The 23,559-nt window shown below is 36.9% G+C and overlaps 1 protein-coding gene across 6 annotated transcripts in view; it reads right to left on the bottom strand.

The window, feature by feature from the left end:
• The window catches only part of LOC136853371 (mediator of RNA polymerase II transcription subunit 24-like), a 176,798-nt gene that overhangs the window by 23,200 nt on the left and 130,039 nt on the right, over nucleotides 1-23,559 (bottom strand). For all 6 annotated transcript variants that reach the window (XM_067128786.1, XM_067128788.1, XM_067128785.1 and 3 more), the window contains exons 5-14: nucleotides 21,645-21,728; nucleotides 19,468-19,618; nucleotides 17,981-18,083; nucleotides 13,726-13,900; nucleotides 13,205-13,361; nucleotides 12,584-12,770; nucleotides 6,387-6,522; nucleotides 4,813-4,944; nucleotides 3,791-3,895; nucleotides 451-617 (exon numbers count right to left, since the gene is read on the bottom strand). In XM_067128786.1, the coding sequence (XP_066984887.1) occupies nucleotides 451-617; nucleotides 3,791-3,895; nucleotides 4,813-4,944; nucleotides 6,387-6,522; nucleotides 12,584-12,770; nucleotides 13,205-13,361; nucleotides 13,726-13,900; nucleotides 17,981-18,083; nucleotides 19,468-19,618; nucleotides 21,645-21,728 (1,397 nt within the window). The remainder of the gene's footprint in view (nucleotides 1-450; nucleotides 618-3,790; nucleotides 3,896-4,812; nucleotides 4,945-6,386; nucleotides 6,523-12,583; nucleotides 12,771-13,204; nucleotides 13,362-13,725; nucleotides 13,901-17,980; nucleotides 18,084-19,467; nucleotides 19,619-21,644; nucleotides 21,729-23,559) is intronic.

Raw genomic sequence — 23,559 nt, 5'->3', positions numbered from 1 at the left:
AAAACAATTAAATCACACATTGATTTAGACCATAACCTGAGTGTATCTACTGTAAGTGTAAAAGCAACCTGAGTGTATCTACTGTAACTGTAAAAGCAGAGTGGTGGTTGGGCTGACAGAACACCAGATCTAAGAGTACTGTCACAGACAGACCTGAACCCCATTCACTTCAAATTTTACCTAAAGCTGCACTGATATTAAGAACGACTAATCAGACTAAAAAAAGGCAGAATTATGCCTGCTACAAGCAAATCATCATCCTTTCATTCATCGTCAACCTTAAAAGGTTACATTTTTGCCATTTTCGTCTCCTATCTCTGAAAAATCTGTTCTTTTATAAAATCTAACAAGATATTCACATCTTTATTTGATGAGTACAGATAAAGTTAATTATGCAAACACAAAGTTACCAATAAAAATTAAAATGGCACCAGAAAAACAAAACCTTACTTGTATTTCATATCAATATCTGTGATGTTAACTTGTCTGACGAAATCCTCAACAGCACTTTGGTCCGTGTGGGAAGATATGAGAGGGGCTTTGACCTTTCCCAGCTCTGGCATGTTGTCTCTCATCCACTGCTCAATGAAGGTCTCGCATTTCTCTGAGACAACGACCTATGGTAACAAGTTAGGAGCCTTAACAGATTACATTTTATTAAAATCCTATCTGGTATGACTTAATGGTTTTCTAAAGTATGCTATAACCTGATGTACTTTTAAAATGAGTCAAGCATTTATGAGCACAGAAAAAAATTCCTAACATCTGAAATACCTGAAATTCACATGATTCCGTTTGTTATAACACAAACAGTGGCCATCTCTGAAAATGACATACTAAATGAGTAAATGTGAGTTGCTTGACAATTGGATTTGACTGGTGCATAAAAAGTTCTTGTAACAGAGGTCACCAATTCCATATGTAGGAACTGCTGAAAAAGCACCTTGTACATTTTGAACTGTATAAAAAGTCATCCTTCTGTTCCCAGTTATGCTGCTCACAATCAACTTTCCACTAATCTAATTTTCATCCCTCACTGAAGATAAATCCTGTCCAGCCCTTTGAGAGTTTAAAAATTTGATTTACTGATCTGGTTATTCAATTTAATGATGGGCACTGCCTTTTACAACACGATCCTCCAATGAAAGTAACTGCATGGTGGCCAAATGAGTATCAAAGCCATTGGAAAAAGCCCAGAGTTAATCAGTAAGAACCTAGTTGATTGTGGATTCCATCTTTATCAGGAAGGCAGACCAGAAGGAGTCAAATCAAGAGTTCCTCATATTCATAATTCTGGTAACTGAGGGTTGTCTCAAAAACGTGATTCTGATTATTCACCAAGAAATGAAAGGGAAAGAGACCCACTTACAGGTAATGGCATTCAGTTTTATCTGACTTAAAAAATCTGAAGTTCTCAATCTCCAAATTCAAAGTCTTTACTCTCCCTATTCTTCTTTTTGTAGGTCAGCCTGCTGGACTAGAGCAACTTCTACCCATGAAGCTAAAACTAATAGGGACTATCATAAGAACACTTCTTTATCCTCCAAACACAACAGTGAGGATAAAGCTCATTAGCCACTTACTTAGGGAGAAAAGAAATCAAGTTACCTTAACCCTTCTGTAATTGGCCAAATACAGTGTAAATACAAAACCTCAAAATTAAGATACTTTACAAGAATGGCACACAGTTGTGAGCACTAAACTGCAGCTTTTCACCATCAAAATACTGTAAAAAATGTTTGGACATGTCGATAGAAAGTAAATTAAACTACAACAAAGATAGACCTCAACTACCTTCAACACAAAAACAGTACGCCAAATTAAAAGTACTGAATGCTCATCGATAATTTTTTAACTAAAAAACTGTAAAATAAAATTCACACAGACAGAAAAGTTGGCTGAAAGGAAAATTAAAAGGAATCCAATTTTAGCAGCTGAAGCAGCAGCTGGACATAATTTGTTCTTAAAAAGCATTCAGCAATAATATAACCTTATTCTACATGAAACAGCTCAAGTCACACAAACTTGAAAGATCTTGCAAAGAGAAAAAGACTTATTAGGCTGATCCAGCTCATGATCCACCGACCCAGATGGGAAAGATGGTATCATTCCTGTGTGACTCCTTTGAGTTTGCTGTGCTGCTTTGCTGCCCAAGGATATTGCTTATGTTCTTGTTACTGTGATGAGCTATTCATCCTTTTTCATTCACATTCATCAGCTTCATTTTGACTGATGTGTTGTGCCTAGTGTTGAATGTGAGTTTGGAGAATGCCCCTGCTGCATCAGTTTGCCACGTCTCTTAACATCAAGCCTTGTAGGCAGTGGACACCCTGCTCAAGCCTTGGGATGACCTGGAGGTATGGGCCTTCCCCCTTCTGGACTGCTGAGTTAAGTTAAGTATACCTTAGTTTTACCAGACCACTGAGCTGACTAACAGCTCTCCTAGGGCTGGCCTGAAGGATTAGACTTATTTTACGTGGCTAAGAACCAATTGGTTACTTAGCAACGGGACCTACAGCTTATTGTGGAATCCGAACCACAGTATAGCGAGAAATGAATTTCTATCACCAGAAATAAATTCCTCTAACTCTTCATCAGCCGGTCGCGGGAATTGAACTCCGGCCCATCGAGCGACAGTCTGAAGCTCAACCGACTCAGCCAAAGAAGGGCTTTGGACTGCTGAGACAGGTTATAGTCCAGTTTCAGACAGTGATGAATTCTCTGATGGCTCTCACCGTCATCTTTTTGCCACAACACGAGCGATTTCTGGACGGACCTCCTAGACCTCATTGCAGATGGCCCAAGACTTCTGACTTGGAGGGGACTACAGTATTTCCATTGGCTGGTTACTACAACTGCTATCACCACCCCATGCAGGTCATCTACCACCTCTCTTTACAAAGGGAAGTGGACATAGTTTGTTACCTGGTGTGACAAACAGGGTTCTTGTCAACTCAAAGCCTTTGTTCCTGTTCTAGCAAATTCTTCATTTACTCAAGTACATTATGAAGCCCTTTCTTCAGTCTTCCTTTAGCATGGCTTAGACTTGGGGAATGCTAGGACCATTTCAAACATGTTTCATCATTTTGCCCAGTAATCACACAGGCTACCATTAAACTTTTAAGCTGGAACTTGATCTAGGTGCTACACAGCCTCACTTGATCATTTATGAGCTCCTGGCTTCCCCCTCCGCTGTTGGATGCGATCCTCAAGACATGTTCTTGGTTGCCTTTGATTATTCTAAGCATATGCGTGAGCTCTATGCCCTACTGGAAGTAGTCTTTCATTCCAGCTGTTGGTCTTCAGTGGGTCTTTCCTTCGTGCTGGAGTTCACAAGTTTAAGAAGTAGAAATACGTCTTGTTCTTGAATTTCTATCATTTCTACCTTGCCTCCCTCTTCTGCTGAGGACGGCCCTCTCTCTACGAAGTGGAAACCATCAGTAAATCTTTCCATAGGACTGAATTTGTCGATCTCACATTGGCTTTTGCAGGTTATTTCCCATGCTTATTTGGAGTTCTCACAGGAGGATGTCCAAATTCAAGACAAGTGCACGAAATTTGGGCTCTCCCTTCTTCTTTAGCCTTCAAGTGTAATGTGATGAAACTCCACCATTCTAAGAGCAGGCACTTGGCAGTCAAAACATCTTCACTAAATCGCTACTTACACAAAGTGCACAAATCGCTCGTTAGGACCAATTGTTGTAGCAGGCCAAGTTTTAATGATTAAAGGATCCAAACTGCCAAATAATAAAAACTAAACATTTTTCTCCAGTATAACACAGTAACTTACATCTATGCCATAAATCTGAACGATGTGACAGAGGAGAAGGAAGGAAATATCAAACATCTGTGCTCGGCTGATGGCCATCTTAGGAGTCTCACCAGGCTGTGGTTCCTGAAAATAAAGTGTTATAATTAACTAAAGTCCAGTACGACAAGAAAAACACATACATTTTAAACTATACATGTAAATTTCACATCAACAAGGTATAGAACAAGTAAACCTTTCTCTGCTTAGTTTCTATCAAAATACATATTGTTTCTATCTAAAAGACACTAAACACTTAAGTACCAGCATGCCTATGATTAGACTTAATGATTATTCTTGATAATTTATTTTTACAATTACCCTACAAAAACATGGAAATGTCTCTCATCCTTTTAAAATATATTCTTCTTAATATTATACACATCTGCAATTTTTTTCACTGTTGCATCTCACCCTTTTCATGCCATATTTCTGTTCAACAGCTTTCATAAAGATGAATAACTACTTACATTTTTTTAAATTCCACATAATTGCAAAGTATTAATCCTCAATATCACCCACACAGAAACAGTGAAAATTTCATTAAAAATATCTCTCTACCTAAGGCATCCTCTGTATGATATGTACAAGTTGGTGGGGGGGGGAGGTGTTCCAACCAAAATGAAGTTGTACAAAATAATAAAATATAACATTTTAAAAGCAATTTGTGTTCTTCCTAGTTATAAAAACCAGAACTTTTAATGTAGGATAGTCCTCAGTGTGAGATGGAAACAATTGTTGAAGCTTGGTAACAATAAGGAGCACAGCAAAACATCCTAACTTGACAGCAACTCAAGAAAAGGTGCTAGATGATGGCAGGTGAGAAAGGGGTATCCTTCCCCAACTTAACCACCTGTTAACCACCTGGTTACCAAGTTCGACTGTTTCCAGCTCATACTCCTACCAAAAAGGGTATGGTTTGTATTTCCATAGGAAAAAAAAAGGCCTCTTGGCATCTGCAGTCCCCTTAAAGTTATAAGAACACAACATGAAATACAACTCACCATACTAAGCTCATTAAACTTCACAACCTTCTGAGCAAAAACATGCAGATTCCCTGCGGCAGCAGCAGCCGCCAGTAAGAGATCCCGACTCTTCCCACTTACAAGGAGGGTCATAACAGGAAGAGCAGAGTCCTAAAATTTCAAATGAAAGTAATGAACAAATTATACACAATATAAAAAGGAACTAACTAAATTTTATCTTTGAAGCTTTAAAAAGTTTTCAACAACAGACCACAGCATGATTTGAAGCAAACTGATACTACCTATTATCATTAACACCATGCTTCAACAAAACCTTTAAAATACAATGGTTGAGAGTTTTCATTAAATTCTTAGATGTAATTTTTGGTAATTAATTTATATAAACTAACATCTTGTTTAATATATATATAAAATCCCCCATGACGTCTTTTTATTGATTTGCTCTTAAATATACCCAGGGATTGCTGTTGGTTTTCGTTCTTATCTTTTATGATATGATTTCAGTTATAACTGTAATTTTGCAAAGAAAAGTGCAAAGAAATATCAGAAAAAACGTATGCACTTCACAAAAAGTTACTGCATCTCCCAACCTCAGTAAATTTATGTAAATATTTTACAACAAATATACTCAGAATCTGATACTGATTTTAGTTCTTATTGGTTATGATATTGTGTGAGTTGTAATTATAATTTTACAAAACAAAATAACATAAATTATTAGAGAAAACATGTAACTTGGTAAAATTTCTGAGTGTTTTGTAAAAAAAGGCACCACACAGGGTTGTAAATAGTCACTTTCAACTTCCCGTGGAAGGTAGGGAAAACTTTAGAATTTTTTTTCTTACACCACGTGCATTTGCATATCTTCCACTTTCCACTGATGCGTTTTTTTCTTAAACTGGCCAACTTTAAAGCCTGCCTGGTCGGGGGGGTTGCATGATATATAATTAGCCTGTCCCTTGAGGGGTTAATATTTACAATACATCTGAACATACCACTTATTCTCTAGAGTGAAGAACCTCAATTCTTACAAAAACACAAGAAATCTCTAACTTTAAGTAAATTAAAGAAAGAGTCGTGTGGGTAAATAAAACAAACAATTCCATCACCTCTACTCCTGCAACTCCTATTACCACTATGACTATACTACATAGTAAAAACCCCTTATTCGCGTTCTCACAATTCGCGGACTTACGCATTTCGCGGGTTTCTCTGTGGAACATATCTACCCATTATTCGCGGAAAATTCGCCCATTCACGGTATTTTTCACTAAGAAATATTTACTTTATTTTCATATAATTTTCATAAATGCAATTTTTGTGATAAAACTATTAAAATACTCGGGTATAAGCATTTTTACAGGGTTTTTCTTGTGTTTAAACTATCAAAATGGGCAGTTCTAAGTGTTTTTAGAGGAGTTTTAAGTATTCGCGGATTTTAGCTATTCGCAGGGGGAGGGCATCCCCCGTGAATACGGGGGTTCACTGTACTACTACTACTACTGCTGTTAAAAATAATTATTAATGATGATGAACTCTAAGTACTGTATAGCACAGTAAAGAACAAAATTAAAACAGAATAAAAGATGTACCTGATTTTTATTGCTGAGGGTCTTCAGGATATTGCTAACAGGAGGCTGTGCTCGTAAAATAAGACTTGGATTGCCTGGATGAGATCCTTGTGCATCATTCTTCTGAATGTTGGCAAGTACATTTGATTCTTGCAGCCTGATTAAAAAGATACATTTATATAATAAACAGTCAAAAGTATCTATAGATCAGCTAAAAATACTTTTGAGATTTTTAAAAATATTAACAACCATAGCCAGCCATAAAAAAAGTAGAAGAATTTCTTTTAACACTTACCTTCATCCTTTTACTTTATTATTTTTATCTAGGTTCTCATAACTTTAAAGTAAGTTTTTTCTTGAAATAACTCTCACTATTCTTGTAACATAATTTCCAACACTTCACTTATGCTAGTCGGTAGTATAAGAAAATTAACGCCTCAGTCATCTGAGTATCCTGCAACTAGACAGACCCACCCCTTCAATGTCAACATGTGCCAGTTGCAACCTCAGTGAACAGAAATAGATGTAGATAAAACCAGTTGGAAAGCTCAAAGAATGGCACTCACAACAAAATACAGAGCAGGGCGTGTATGGTATTCATAAAGAACGTGAACTAAAGTTTTGAATGTATCTATATGTCTTTTTCTTCTCAATTTAATCCACAGTCAGAGTCGCTGCTAGGCCTATACAATGTACAGTTTACAAGTTTTTATCTAACTCATAAGGGAGTTTGATGGTAATAATGCTGTATTTGTGATTATTATACAGTAGCCATATCTATGATACTGCATTCCAAAAGTCTCTGGACCACATCGGCAATGCCTGCCAAAAAATAGTAAAATACGTGAGGTATGTGAGAAAAGGGATAGAAGAGAAAGGATGTTCCAGCTGAAGCTAGCTAATCACCAGTCTACCCAGAAATATTAAGTCTTTGTTCATTACAGTGGACCCCTGCCTATTGGCGGTTCCGGATTTGCAGATTATTCGCAGAAAATATGCCTATTTGCGGTAGTTTTCATGGAGAAATATTCACTAATTACTGTATTTTCATGTAATTTTCATGACTAAATGCACTTTTTGTGATAAAACTATTAAAATACTCAGGTATAAGCATTTTTAGAGGGTTTTTTTGGTGTTTGAACTATCAAAATAGGCAGTTACAGGCAGTCCCCGGTTATCGGCAGGGTTCTGTTTCTGAGTGTGTGATGATAACCAAAAATCGCTGCTAACCGAAAATCGGCGATTTGCGACACTTTTTCAGCGATTTTCGGTTATCGGCGCCTCTGTTAGGTGTGTATCGGCGCCAATATCCAATTATCGGCGCCGATAAGTGGAAATCAGCGATTTTCGGCGCCGAAAATTGCCGATTTTCGTCGCTAGACAAGCCCCATAAAACCGGATCGCTGTTAACCGAGCTCGCCGTTAACCGCTTCAAACAACTGGGACTGCCTGTATGAGCATTTTTAAAGGGGTGTCAAGTACTGTGAACAAGTGACTTGCCTAATGAATTTTAGCTATTCGTGAAATTGCTTTTAATGGGGTTGTGGCATACAACGACCATCCCCACAAAACAAAGGAGAATACCAGACTGATGGGTCAATTGTATACCAATTTTCTTTTTAAAATTAGTTATTTCTATAATTATCTAAAATTTATACTGATATAAGTTTTGAGCCCCAGGCCCACTCACCAAAAGAAAGAAATAAAATAGAGGGGTTGCATCTGCTTGATCAACCCATCTCATCTTCCTGTTTGTCTTAACTCCATTTTCTGTCTCAACTCATCAGTTTTTTGCCCACTGGATTGTGGGAAGGGACACCGACCTGTAACCTAAGATGTCAACAACAAAGTTTCTTATATCTGAAAAAGATACGACTGTTAGGTAAGTACAGAAATAACAAATTGATATGAAAATTGGTATTACATTATTTCTATGACCAGGGTGGTGAGACAGTGCAGCAAAGTATTCTAAAAGTAAACGAACAAGTGACCTGCCTGATGTAGGTAATACCACTGGCAGTCCCTGCTTCCCCCCTAGTCAAGGACTGACATCAGAGATAATGAACCTTGTAGGGAATGACATGCTCAGAGCTAAAATTATAGAGGAAATTGCTTTAATGTACAGCAAAGATGGTGTTCTCCTGCCAAACACATTGTCATACAAGGTCAGGGCAGACCAGATTTAACTAAGAGTAGCTACTTCATAACAACAAGTATGCACAATGCGCATAATGGATCTGCTTTGGTTCCTCTGGTTGCAGATCTGATCATTACAGCAGTGGCTCTAGATTGGCTGTGATATGCTGAAGATCTTAAGGTGTAAGAGTTTAATATTTCCAAAGTCCTCCTGAGCCTGTGGAAGTGAGGCTGGCATGTCTCCCACTTGGGGTGCCTTCTGGGGGAGATCTGTCAGAAGCATTTGAGAATTAAAATAACTCTTGTAATGGCCAAAAAGGAGCTGCTTTTCAAACTGATCAGCTGAAGGGCAAAGGTCACCAACAGATCTACTCAAGTGGAAGCCTGACCGCTGACACTGGATTCTGCACACATCCAATTAGAGTGACCGTTTCTTTCATTTTTTGTGTTGAAGCTGTCTCCTATCACATTTTTCTAGAAAAACTTCAGAACAATCTCTACCTTGCTGGCCTCATCCTGGCCGAAAATTTTCACAGGCAAGGGATAAAGGTTTTCTGACTTTGTGCCACCTCAGATACTTAGGTGTGCTAACTTATCATCTTCTTGTTGATTATGAATACCTTGCCTCTTACATAATGAATGAAGGATTTCACTCTCAGATAAACTGCCTTCGGCTACAGATGATTAAATTTAGCTTTTATTTATCCCAGCAGTCTGGATACCTTGTAGATGACCTAGCTCTACTCTGAAAAGTCTGTGAAATGCAAACTCTTCAGGGAAGGAGATCCCCACAGAATGTCTACTCTGAGATTCTCAGAATCTTGCCATCATAGGAGCTATCTTTATTTATCACCTGAGAAACTGGATAGGTGGCTGTTTGACAAGGCTGCAGATGAATGTGGCCTGTACAGCTTAAGCTGAAGAGCATGGATTCTGAACTGTATATGAAAACAACTTCTATAGTGGGACAACATGTCCTACAGGAGTTTGCTGACTCTTTTCAGGAGAATCAAGCCTATAAAGAACCTGAGGCAAGCCAAAAAGCTTGTGGAACCTATCTTCTGTCAGGTGGGAAGAGCAACTACTTTCTACAAGCCTTACCCATGCCAGATGCCCCTGGAGACACAGGTCTTGACTCAACTGAAGAAGATGTAGTGCAAACAAAATCTGCTGAAGTGTATATCATTATGAACCTATCATCTAAAACCTGAGTAGCCTTAACCTGTTTCTGTGAGGCCACACCACTACTAGAGTGAGAACTCTATAAACGCCTGGGGGTATAGTAATTAGTCCAAGGGGCAGTGATTAGCCTAAAACTGAGTATCCTGAAATGGTAAGCCTTTCCCGACATGAGTAAGTTCAGAGCCTTCTAGATGTCAGGTGCACAGGAGCATAAAAATAAGCATCCTCTAGGTTTCCAAATGCTAGGAGGTCTCTTTTTGAATGAACCTATGGACCACAGTCACTGTCTCCATCCTACATATGATTTGCTGGAAATCCTGGTTCCACGGGATGGACCTCCTGCTGTTTCTTTGGTGGCTACAAAATACAACTGGAGAGCCTGTCCACGATGTCCTTGATTGCCTGCTTTTTCAGTATCAGCCTTCATTGCTATCCAATGCCCAGCATCTATGTGACAGAGACAACAGCTGAGCAGTACCTGAGAAAATATTTCATCTCACCTTCTTCTCCTCCTCCCTTTTCCAAGCATTCTACTACCACATCAAACACCTCTTCAACACCCATTACTCATCCTTAAGCATACAAACCACTGACATGCCTGCATCCCAATGCCCAAACCCCTACAGACAGATTCAATGAACACAATGGATTCCAACTTAAACGTTCGAAGACAAGCACCTTACTTGGCTGATGACCTAGAGACAGAGCAACCACTGAGAAAACATATAAAACATTCATGGGTTACAAGAGACACAAATATTCATGTACGAGTATTTCAGCTTCATGTAAAATAAGTCACATGCTCTACTCCAGGTTATTCTGCAAAGCACCTGCCAAAAGATTTCTGCAAATAATAATATTGACACACCGGGCTAACACTTTTGACCGACATTCCCGTATGCAGTACTTTTCCTGTATCTTTTTCTTACTCTATAGTACACAGCACATTCCTGAATTAGAAAAATTGCATGTTATTACATTTCAACTTCAAATACCAACAAATAAGGCAAAATGTAGCAAGCTCCCAATGACATGCCAGCAAAAATGTCTGATATTGCAAGCTGTCTTGTCGAACTCACACTTTCAACTGAATTGTATTTACCCAATGATGTCCCTGTATTATTTTCCTACCTTTATATAACAGAAAACCATTTCTGTACAGGCAGTCCCTGGTTATGGGTGGGCTTGGTTATCAGCGATCCAGATTTTCGGGGTCTGTCTAGCAACAAAAATCTGCGATTTTCAGCGCCGATTTCCGTTTATCGGTGGTGATAATCACGTATTGGCACCGATAAACACCTAACAGAGGCGCCAAGAACTGAAAATCGGCAATTTTCAGCACTTATAAAGCACCAACGAGGCGCTGGAAATCGCCGACTGTCGGTTATCGGCGATTTTTGCTTGTCGCCCGGCTGTCAAAACGGAACTCCCGCCAATAACTGGGGACTGCCCGTATTATGAGAAACATTTTCATATATTTTGACAGTCAAGCCACCAAGATTTCCTTAGTACATGGCAAGGCACCGATTATGAACTAAGAATAATCATGACGCTTTACCTTTCACCAACAAAGCCTTGATCTAGCCTTTTGGGGATAAGGGTTTCTGTAGAGCTGATGTAAAATGGTAATGCCAAATGATACTGATGATGACAGTGATACTACAGACCAACGATGCTGTTCTGAAAACGCCAACACTGGCACTCCTAAAAATCATGATAATTATATCTAACACAATCAAAATATCATCTAAGTGTTGTTGATGGGAATCTGCTATATTCCACCTTCACTAACACCTCATTTTCCTGTTCGTACCATTCTCCATGCATTTCTCACAGGTAGTCAAAGGGTCAAGTAGAGGGCAGCACGTCAAGGATTAGTAAGTTTAACTGGGTTCCTTTGTTGAAAGCAGTTCCCCGCAATCTCAAAGTTCCACGTACAGCTATTAAGTTTCTCTACTCCAAGCTTTGCATATGGCAGTTGTTTTTCCCTTTTATTTATTTTCGTTTTTCCATTCATAACATCCACAAGATGACAATGATGTGATTTCTGACATTACCACCAACACATCTCTGTGGCATTATCCAAGGAGTCATATTCTTAGACTCTATACAGAATGGTTCTTATACCAAGCTCACCCAACAGCCCATCCAATTACCTCCTTAAAGCAACTGCCAATGTTGGAATTCTTAATCACTGCAACAAGGACTGTAAAATTTTTATGTAAAACATAATTCACAAAGCCATTCAGTGTCATAAAGACTTTCTTTCAAACTTTTGATGTCGGTGAAGTCTCCTGCACCTTCGACAGTCATGCGGAAATAAGGTCATTTTCATGAAATCTGGGCAACTAGTTACAGACCTTTGTTACCCTCCTAACCAAGGTCTTAAATATCCTCTCACAATGCCGTTTTGCATGGATAAATTAGTTTATATTTACACAAGTAGTTCCCTCCCCCATTTCCCCAATTATTGAAGTTTTCTATTTTAAATTTACACCATTCAATAAGAATTTTCTTTATTTCAGTTAGGGACTTCAAGAGATAAAAGAAATATATATGGAATCAGTATGGAAAGCATAAATACCTAATTTAAGATTTACTTAGCTTTTACTACTACTGCTGGCGCAAAAGTAAAAGCTACATAACTGAGAGGTAAGGTTCACTTCATAAATATTGTTTTAAAGCTTGAGAATTCTTGGTTTAGTGAGTAAACTCAATTACCATTATAAGTCATTGTCTTTTACAATACATATTTTACTTGAAACCAAGTAGAAGAAAGAGAATGCAGCCAGAGTTGTGTTGTTGAAAAGAAAGCTCACACGCAGAAAGAGGGCTGGTGAGTTTGAGGCTTTTAACCGCAGCTGCAATGTGGTTTCAACACAACTGTCACAAATGTTTACCTTGTTGCAATTATTGCTTGTGCATCCCTCTCAAGAAGGAGACTGGTCTTGTTGCATAATTCATTCAGTAGAAATTCCATGCAGTTGCAATTAATCTGCAAATCTACTTGGTCAAGAAGGTTATTTAGTTGGGCTAAACGTTTGATGGCTGCGAGAAGGTCTTCTGATTCTCCTGTGGCAGATTCTCCTGTAAAATAAGAATCATAAATCAATAGGGGATTCAAAATAGTGTATGTTGTTTTTTTTTTATGATCGGTCATTCTATTACATACTCTTCCTAAAATACAGATAATTTTCATTACTACCACTATTATTACTTAATAATTAAAAAATAACTCAGGATACTTTTCACACACTACTTTTTTATACACAACAACTAAATTATATATCTCTGAAGAGATAGTTCTACTTTTGCTATAGTGTTTTAGTCATGCACAGATAATCACAAAATTGTTTGTCATCTAAAACTTTAGCATATAAAATGAAGTCATCTAGGACTTGCAAGCTTTCAAATACTGTACACTATATCAAAACAATCTACTTGGGTCTTAACCAGAAATGTTAGATATACTCCATTCTCTGTGCCTTTCAAAGAATGACCAGTATAACTCAGGCACATACCTGCAACAGCAACATGAATTGTTTGGAGAATAACAGGAACTTTAATGAATGTAAAACCAACCCACTTAAGTTCTTGATAACTCTGGTATTCAGGTGAACTGAGGCCAATAAAACTACAACGAAGAATTTCAAAATAGAGTTCCGTGGTGTTCAGTCCCTAAGTAAAATAAATAATATTGTTTAAAGTAACAACTGCACATTACTTTCAACATTACCTCTGCAAACCAAAACTTGCTTATTAAATATTCCATGCCTATCAATACTCTAGTGGGGAAAATGAACTTGATTCATTGAAGGGTCACTTTTTGTCAGGTATACATTAACAAAACAGCAAATGTGTCAAAATTAACTCTGAAGTTCATATCTACAAAAATAAATGTCAAAACTGAAAAAGACTAAAATTATAAGTATTACAGTAATAATACAAAAAACTTCAAAAGCCAATTCTGTATCAAAAAATTAAGAGAAATAGATGTTGTGAAGTAAGGTGACTAAACAAAAGTTTAGTTCAAATAAGTTACCTGGAGCCGCTGTAGCAAAAGCAACTGTTGAGCGAAGGTTGCTGCATCACGGGTTGTGTGCTGGTTTACTTCGAGCATTATTATACTGTGCATTGCATAGCACAGAGGAACACTGCTGCTGTCAAATCTGTGCTTCCTACCAACACTTTCAAGAGGTTGATGATCCCGCAACTGACTGAAAAGGACATACACTAGCTATGGTTACAAACATTAAAACATAATTTTAACTAAACATCCACAGATTTACTTATATATTCAACAAAAACTTTAATGCAATATTAATATTAATATTAAATTTTCATACAAACCCTGACTTACATTTACCCCAATCAGTGCCCACAAAAGCAGTTCCTCTTAAAATATAAAATAAAACTGCAACCAACCAGTGCTATGACACAAGTGGGCACATTCCCAAGGTCTTAGGCATCACAAACCATTGTTTCCATCACCTGATTAACCCTTACTGGACAGGCATGATCACGTGAGGTATAATAATAGCTCTAGAATGCAAAGCAGACCACCTCTGGTGAGAATCAATATTTTGTGCCATACAGTTTGAAAGAATTTTGCGGGAAAATGTTCAAATCACTTTAAAGGGCCATAAATGACTTATGACAACTCTTATGGCAACACTTGTACCTCACTACAGGACAGAGGGAAATCAGTGTGACTTGAGATTTCAGAGGGGAATGTACTGCACCTCCCCATCCCAGGATTTCTTTTTATATATTTACTCATAAATATACCCAGGGAATGCTGTTGGTTTTAGTTCTTATCTTTTATGACAGTGTGTCAGTTATAATTGTAATTTTGCAAACTAAAGTACATAGTAATACTAGAAAAAACATGTATACCTCACTATAAGGTACTGCATCTCCCCATCTCAGTATATCTCGTAAATATTTTACCATAAGTATACTCAGATTCTGTTACTGATTAAAGTTCTTATCTGTTATGTGTGAGCTGTAATTATAATTTTACAAAATAAAATTAAAAAATTATTAGAAAAACATGTATAACTTGGTAACATTAGCATATTTTTACAAGTGTCTTGGAAAAGAGGCCCTGCACAGGGTTGGAAATATTCACTTTCAACTTCCCTTAGAAGATGCATAAAAGTTTTCAGAATTTTTCTCTTATACCGTGTGCATTTGCATACCTTCCTCTTTCCACTGATGTTATTTTTTTTTAACTGGCCAACCTTAAAGTCTGCCCAGTCTGGGGGTGTGCTTAATATATATTTTAGCCCGAACTATAAGGGTTAACACCCTTAAGGATGGGAGGAGCTTTTGATTCCCAAAAATTGCATATGAGTCTCTGGTTCGGATTACATGATTGTTGTTTTGCATCACATGTTTGAACAAATTTTGCAGGAAAACGTTCCTATCACTTGAATGGGCTATCAACGACTACAGTCGTTGCCCGGTATTTGCAGGGATGCATACCACACCCACAAATACTGAAAATCTGCAAATACCAAAACCCCCCCTAAAAATGCTTAAAACAGCCTATTTTTATGATTCAAACACCAAAGAGCCCCTCTAAAACACTTATAACTGCCTATTTTAATAGTTCAAACACCAAATGTAGCTTAAACTATTGTCCTAAAACATTTAGTCATGAAAATATGAAAATACAGCAATTGCTCCACGAAAAAATCTGCGAATAGGCAAATTTTCTGCGAATAATGTGGATGTGTTCCACAGAAAAATCTGCGAATAACTGAAGCCGCGAATGCTGAACAGCAATAAGCAGGGGTCGACTGTATGTGATTTATGGTAACACTCACACCTCAGCTCAGGATAGAGGAAGATTAGTGTGAACGGAGATTTCATGGGGGAGTGTGCTACATCTCTCCACCCTAGTACACCTTGTACTATATATTTGGCCATAGATACTTTAATGACAGTGTGTCAGCTGTAATTGTAAATTTGCAAAATAAAGTACAAAAAAATATCAGAAAGAACATGCATAACTCACTAAAAGGTACATACTGCATCTCCCCATCCTAGTACATCTTGTAAATATTTTAACATAAATATACTCAGGGATTGTTGCTAATTGTAGTTCTTATTTGTTATATGATGTGAGCTGTAATTATAATTTTACCAAAGAAAAGTTTTAAAATTTGGTACTAATAAAACAATTTTTTGAAAATTAACAAAATAATGTACACATTAACTAAGATAACACAAGTGACCTGTCTCTCTCTATCATATTAAAGGCAGCATGACAATGTGAGGAAGAGTTGGAAGAATCACCCACTGCACTATTGGATGCATGACATTTATACATGCACCTCTGAACACGGAAGAATCACTGATCTACAGTCAGCCCACAAATCTGCTACAGGGAATGTTAGCTCCCACACAAGGAGTGAAGCATAAATGAACTGCATGACCTACTCCATTACCCCACACAAGTAAACTGTGGCACGATTAAGGTAAAGTCTTCCCTGACCAATAGCAAAATCAAAGAGAAATACTATACAACTCAAAAAAAAAATAATATGCAGTAATGAAAGGTTAAAGGAAAAACTGAGAATTGAGTGTAACTACCTATGCAATGGTGAAAAAGGCCAACTATTGACCGATTATGATGAATGTCCCACATTAAACCATAGAAAACATTAAGAAAACCAAGCAAATATTACACACTGAATTTTAAAGAACCACATGATCATGAAATTACTGAAAACTTGAATCGCAAGTATGCACAAGAACACATTGGTGACAAGCATGACATTGTCTGGAGAGTGAATACCGTAATTCAGTAGATGAAACCTACTGCTAAACTAGGAATAAATTCATTAAACACTAAGCACAACACATCAAAGTGAATTAAAATCTTCTTTCAACCTTATTAATCCCACTGTACATCAGGGTCGGCTGCTAGAGTCAACTTTCTTCATCTATTTCTATTCCTTCCATCTTCTTCCCCCATCCATCTAATCCGCTGATGCCACACACTCCTCCTCCCCATCACTGGCATGGTCTTGGCTCTCTTAATTGGTTCCACCTCCTCTCTTCTTATTACATGGCCACAGTATCTCAGGTAAGCTTCCCTCCCCAGCCTTCTCCTTTACATTGCATATACCAGACATTCTTCTTCTATCTTGACTCTCCCTCCTTTAGCAACCCATCTCAACATCCTCATCTCATTTCTTTTCCAGTAGAGTGTGCATCCACTCTTTGCCTAGATGTCCCAATGCTTCAATCGTTTCTATTGTTAACTCTGACTTTCCTGCAGCTTTATGTACTTCTTCTTTCTTTACAGCATTCTCAATTTCACTCTCTCTCTGTGTGGTCTGCTATTGGTCCTTCTACTGAAGGAACATTTTCCAATTTTTCACACTCATTCTCAGTGTTTAATTGTTGTCAAAAATATTCCTTCCATTTTCTCTTGGCCTCTTCTTCCTCAATTAAGATATTTTCATTTTCATCTTTAATGATTCCTATCTCTCCTACATCCTGCCTGCCGTTTCTTCTCACTTCTGCGATTCTGTAGATTATCTTTCCTCCCTCTGGTGTTCCCATCTTCTCATACCTCTCATGGCTTCTCCCTTTAAAACTGCTGCCTTTCTCTTGTTTGGTAGTTGTTACCTTCTTCCCACCCTCCTCTGGCTATACTCTTTTCCTGTTGCTGCTTACCACTTGTCCTCCCACATACATCTCTGCTGCTGTTAGAGCCACAATCCCTTTCATATCAAAGTGAAGTAAAACGACTGAAAACAAATGACTGACATCACAAAACTCGGAAACGACACTGATAATCCTGAGAAGCACAGAAGAACAACCAGCTTCAAAAAAGGAACACGCAGGAATTAGCCTTGCAAGAATCTTAGTTGGTGCAAATGGGGATCATTTTTGCGGAGTAACGCTTTTCACAGTTAACGGGTTTGTAAAGAAAAAAATGTAATTCTGTGACATTTAGTTTAAGCAACGTTATTCAGAACAATACCCTCTCATAAATCAATATGTATATCACTGTATACAAAAAAAATTTCAACTTTTTGCCATCCCACACAAAAGACCATATCAAGATATCCATCAACATCCCTGATACTGATACAGTGGAGTATATGGTAATGCATTTTCAGCTTGTCATAAAATAACTTTCACAGAATGATTAAGCAAAATGGATTAGAAAGTACACCATGCATTACAAGACCATGACCCAAAATACGTGTGAAAAAAACCTTGTATACAAACAATCTTAAATTTTTGTTTCCTGAAGCAAAATAGACATAACTTACCATAAAGTTTTGATGTAACCATCCTTATTCTCTATCACCGAGCCAGCACCAGCAAGAAGAGTCTCCACTTCAGTCATTTTTTTCAGACTCACACTCCATACACCTATAAAAATTAACAACTTTAGAAAAGTAAGTCTAATAGTGCTGCTGTTCCAGAGAGTAAACTACAGGGATGTTCATCCTACCTGGCGATTATCAGGTCTTTTGAACATATTTTTTATACTCTGTAACAAAAATCAAAACCGAATCTGGGCAAAATCAGCTCTGGCTTGGCAAAATTACAAAATTGAGCCTCAAAATGTGACTTAGTTGTTTCAAAACTAGTCTATCATGAATATGGAGGTATCAAAAAATGCGATACTAAAGGAAAAATACTGGTAACAGATCAAGTTCAATAATAATACAGAAAAACAGAAAGGTCGCTTGCAACCACAAGTTTGTGTTCCTATCTGCCAAACAAAAATGTTTTACAAAATTACTTCAAGTTAGTAGCACATCAACTTGAACAGACAGCTTGGGGGTGTGCCCCTCCGGTAAGTAACAAAATTCACTACATACGTAATGAAGACCAGCATTTACCCTACATGATGCAGTACCCTGTAGCCAACTCGCATAGATTATAGCATAGAGCAATTCCATATGAGGTACTTGATAACTACAGTAGCATTTAGTAATTACTGTACTTGAATACAAGTATTTTTAATTATCATTAAATTTAAAATATTAATTTACATATTATTAAATTTCAGAGATATATCTGCAAAATCAACTGATTCTAAAAATACATGTACATACCTCTGCTTAATTATGCTTACAAGATATGTGAAATACTTTATACAAAACCCATACTATATAAAAGCCATAAATATTGTTTATATTTAAAGAAAATTTTTACATAAAAAAGTCTGAGAGAGAGAGAGAGAGAGAGAGAGAGAGAGAGAGAGAGAGAGAGAGAGAGAGAGAGAGAGAGAGAGACTTCATGTTCTGGAGAAGGCTATTACTTCTGTAAAAAAAAAAAAAAAAAGTACAGTATCTTGATAAGGCTAATGCTGGTAAAGTTGGCTTAACTTGAAGATGAAGTTGGTGGTTACGTTATAGGTCCCAGGTAACAACAGAAGTCATAAACATAAAAAAAAAAGAGGGTAAAATCTTTTGAAGACTAACTAAAAAAAATCTCTCTCACTGAAAGTGAATCCCAGCAAACTAAATAACTGGCTTTTAAGGAAAATGCCAAATTCAAGAACTTAAGGTGGGTTTATATTATAAATCCACTTTACAATTTACCACACGTATGAGCTACCTTTACTTTTCTGATTGGCTATGATCTTATCACTCAAAAGAATATAAATTTCCTTGAAGATACAATACAAGTTGTATGTCTGAAGCTTTACAATAATCAAACACTTCAAAAGGCTTATAGAAAGAGGGCACTATAAAACAGTAACTATCTTTTAACAACCAGCTTTTGCTATTGCTGCAGCGCTTACTTGGCTCTTCCCTGCGGCCTATCTCCAGCATGCAAGTGAGGAACTGGCAGTCGAGTATGTCCTGGAGAACCGATACTGCAAGAGACAAATTGGTGGTGTGCTCCGGAGCCTTACGAAGATCAAGAAGCTGCTGGGTAGTCCATCCCATCACCTTATATAATGACATCAAAACAGTGTAAGTAACCTGTTAAGCATCACTTATGCATCGTGTGGGTAACATCAAAATATCAGTTTTCTCTGAAAAATTTTTCTCTGAAAAATTTATATCAAAAACAATGCAATTTCAGTTCTATTATGCATGTACTTTCCAGTGTTTATTATCTTAATATATATTAATGTTTAAAATCATTAAAAATAAACTATCTATACATCATATACATGTAAAAACACATCTAGCTGACATGGAAAGATTATATAATTCATTATGTTATAATCCACTACCAGCATAATAAAAAGGAAACCAATAAACATCTTTATTTTATTTCAGCTCGTCATCATTATGTCCCATTTGTGACATGGAAAGATTATTTGTAGCAAAGAAACCAATAAACATCTTTATTTTTCTTGAATATGCTGTACTTTCAAGCCAGTGCCACTAAATCATCATTAAGCATCATTTTATAAGCTCTCATCAGGATGTAAGAGCAATCACAAAAAGTGAATTTTCATAATACAATGTATTGTTTGGACACTTATCCACTATTAAAGTTAGCTTATATCTCCTTGCCTATTGGCACAGAGATATGTGATAACTTTAACAGTAGTTATGATTCTTCCTAAATGATAAAACACCATATCTTTCCCAGCAATTTATTTCTGTAATCAAGTTACTAGATAGTAGTACAGGCAGTCACCGGTTATCAGTAATCTGGTTTTATGGGGCTTGTCTAGTGGCAAAAATCGGCAATTTTTGGCGCCAATATGCGGCAATTTCCACTTATCGGCGCCAATCTCTGGTTATTGCGCCAGTAAGCGCTGACAATCAGCAATTTTCGCTTACTGTCACACTGTTGGAATGGAACCCCTGCCTATAACCAGGGACTGCCTGTACCTGTATTCCATTAGTGTGAAAAGTTGCCAAAGAGTACTTTCGGCTTATTCTGAATGGATACTGACATATGTGGAGGACAACAGCCAGTTCTGGTACTATCAAACTTGAAATTGTATTATGTCTATGCAAGCACTAGTGGAATGAAAATAGGAATCAGCTTATGCCACTGAGATGGTTAACAGGTTAATGTTAAAATGAAGCAATATACCATGAAATAGGAAAATAGAAAAACAAAAAAACATACAAATTCTGCAAACTTTCAGCTTTGTAATGTCAGCAACGATCTTTCAATGGCACAGTACTTTCAAAAGAAATCCATATCTCTCCAAATACGAAATCACTGCGCATCACTCACTAACTTCTGATATTTTGAACTTACATAGTACAGGCACAGGTGGGCCTTCAACAATCCAACACCACTAGGACCTGAGGCGTTCCAAATTGGTGAACATTCCATGTTACAAGGGGATTTCCTCTACATAACAGCTGACTACCTTATCCCTTTCAAATATCATGTACTGTATATAATTGAGTAACATTCAATTTTATGAAATGTCTGACACTAACTTTTTCCAAAAAATCCTTATTCTATCACAGATTCTATGTATAGTGTGAATCCTGGTTTCAAAGCAGTCAACAGTTGGGCTAAGTTATATTTGGCATCAAAACATTTGGCTATACTTCAAACATTAAGGTAAATGTTAATATATGCCTCAAACATATTACTGTATGTACTTTAGTAGGCTATTATTTGATATATGTGCACCTGAAAATCAAAAACAAGACAAACAAAAGATGTTCTGTAATTATGAACAAGGCATTGTATTGCTTCTGGACAGGCTGCAATTAAAAAATGAGTCAGGATTTGCATTCCCTACTAATTCCATCTACTCTTCCAAAATAAATGTGTACATTAACCCCTTCCATTGGGACAGAAGGGGAGGGAGGGGTGACTAAGTACCATAAAATATCTGCCTTCAAGTACACAAAAAGTAAAATATTATAATAACATATTCCAATAATTTTATCTGGAATGTAATTCTTACCCAAGTTGCTGAATCAATGCACTAACTAAAAATTATTTTCTACATTTAAAAAGGATAAAACCAATATTAATATACAATACCTGAATGAGCCATTTCACCCCATTAACAAGGGCTGTGGCTAAAACCAGGCAATCTTCAGGCTTCCCTCGACAGGAGACACTTTTCTGGAAATAAGATATTCATAATCAACCTTACTGTGTCTTCATAAAAGAATTGGGAGAAAGTTTCATTAAAAACTAAAAAAAAGCATACAGTAAGACCAAACGTAAGATTCTGATACTTGTTCATAATTTTCTGCAAATTAAGTATGTCCATTACATAGAGTACATCCATTTCAAGTACTTATAATTCTATCTCTGTCTCTTCATTCAGTTCACCAAACAATTCAGTCAATCTTTCTTTACCCTCCAATGGTCTGCCTTCAGTTCCTGAACAATTCAATTCCTTACTTCTAATTTTACTCTCCAGTTCACTAATATGCAACTTAAATACATCATCATCTGTAACCCAACCAATCCATTTAATTTTTCCCAGCCTTTTCCAGTCCCAAAGCTCCGAATATCCGTAATTCTTTTCATGCAAGCTTCTCCTACTATTACAACTCTAAAACTCCACGACAGTTTTGATCACAACCTATGCTAAGACTACTGTAATTCTTGGTAAGTCGTATCTCTTTCATGATGAAAACTTCCGTACTTTTCTTTACCTTATGTCTTCACATTCATATATGATATCTCAAAGCCCATGCAAGAGTCCCCAATGATTCCTTCTCCCTTTGGACAAAGATATTAACAGTTTTAATGATACTAGTGGCTTTTTTCCCTTTCATTTATCTTCACAGGATCATTTTCCTACTCTGTGTAATAAGTACACTTTGTAAACCCTTTTCTGCCCTGATGATAAATGAAGATCAATGGTTCCGTTGCAGTGGAGGTGAGGGAGTACCTCACTGAAGCTTTCCTGCTTCTAATTTCAATATGGTCAATACAGATTCTGAACACAACAGAAAGAAGAAAATGTCCACCACAAAAAATTGAAGAGGAGAGACAGAAAAAATGTTGAAGAAAAATGTATAACAGACGAAAATTAAGACAAAAATGTGAAATTAATAAATTATAGAAATATGAAGTCAGCACTGAAAATCTAATAAATTCAGAAAATGAATATAACCTGAGGAAGATGATGTAACGAAATGAATTTTAGAGAATGTGACATTTGAAGAGATTAACATTACAAAGCTCACCTGAATAGTTGAGATCATAAGAGATGAATTTCAAGAACACTGAAAAACATGAATTTCACAAATACTGAAAAACATATTACAAAAGTATAAAAATATACAGTATAAAGGAAAGAGTTACGCAGTACTATGTGAAAAGCATTGAGGAACAAGATGGTAAAGACATAGGATGAAGAGTTATGGGAGTGGGCTCAGGAACAGAGGATAAGAACAATTGTTACAACAGACATCTGTCAGTTTGGCATTACAGCAGAGAAACAGAATCCTAAAGCAATCTACATTGTGCAGTGAATAAAAAAAATTACAACAGAAAAGGAAGAAGTGATATACAACTGTGGACCTTGGAAATGTGTCCAAGGAAGTATAAAGAAAATACAGGCAATTAATTGTTACAAAGGCAAATGGCAATTTAAAATTACTGGACAAGTCATTTTGAAAAGTTGGTATTCTCCAAGAATTAGCAAAAAGCCCTTTCTTGTTTATGAGTAAAGCAGGCAGCTACATAACAGTGCAAACAAGATGGTTAAAGGATACTCTATGCAGATGACCTGATGTTAACAGCAGAATCATGGAGAGAGAGGAATTTAAATCTATATAATCAAGAAGATTATAGTGACTGAAATGAAGGCATTGAAAAAAGCACAGTCTGGGAAACAGCCATGTGAAAGCTGTAGCAAGATGTATACAAATGAATTCCATGTGTTTTGAACATAATACTCACAAATGTTAAAATCAAAATTTAAGTGGCTTTCCAG

Source organism: Macrobrachium rosenbergii, chromosome 27, assembly GCF_040412425.1.
Source record: "Macrobrachium rosenbergii isolate ZJJX-2024 chromosome 27, ASM4041242v1, whole genome shotgun sequence".
NCBI lineage: Eukaryota > Metazoa > Arthropoda > Malacostraca > Decapoda > Palaemonidae > Macrobrachium > Macrobrachium rosenbergii.
Note: the sequence above shows the minus strand (reverse complement) of the source record. Positions and strands in the feature narration are given on the sequence as shown.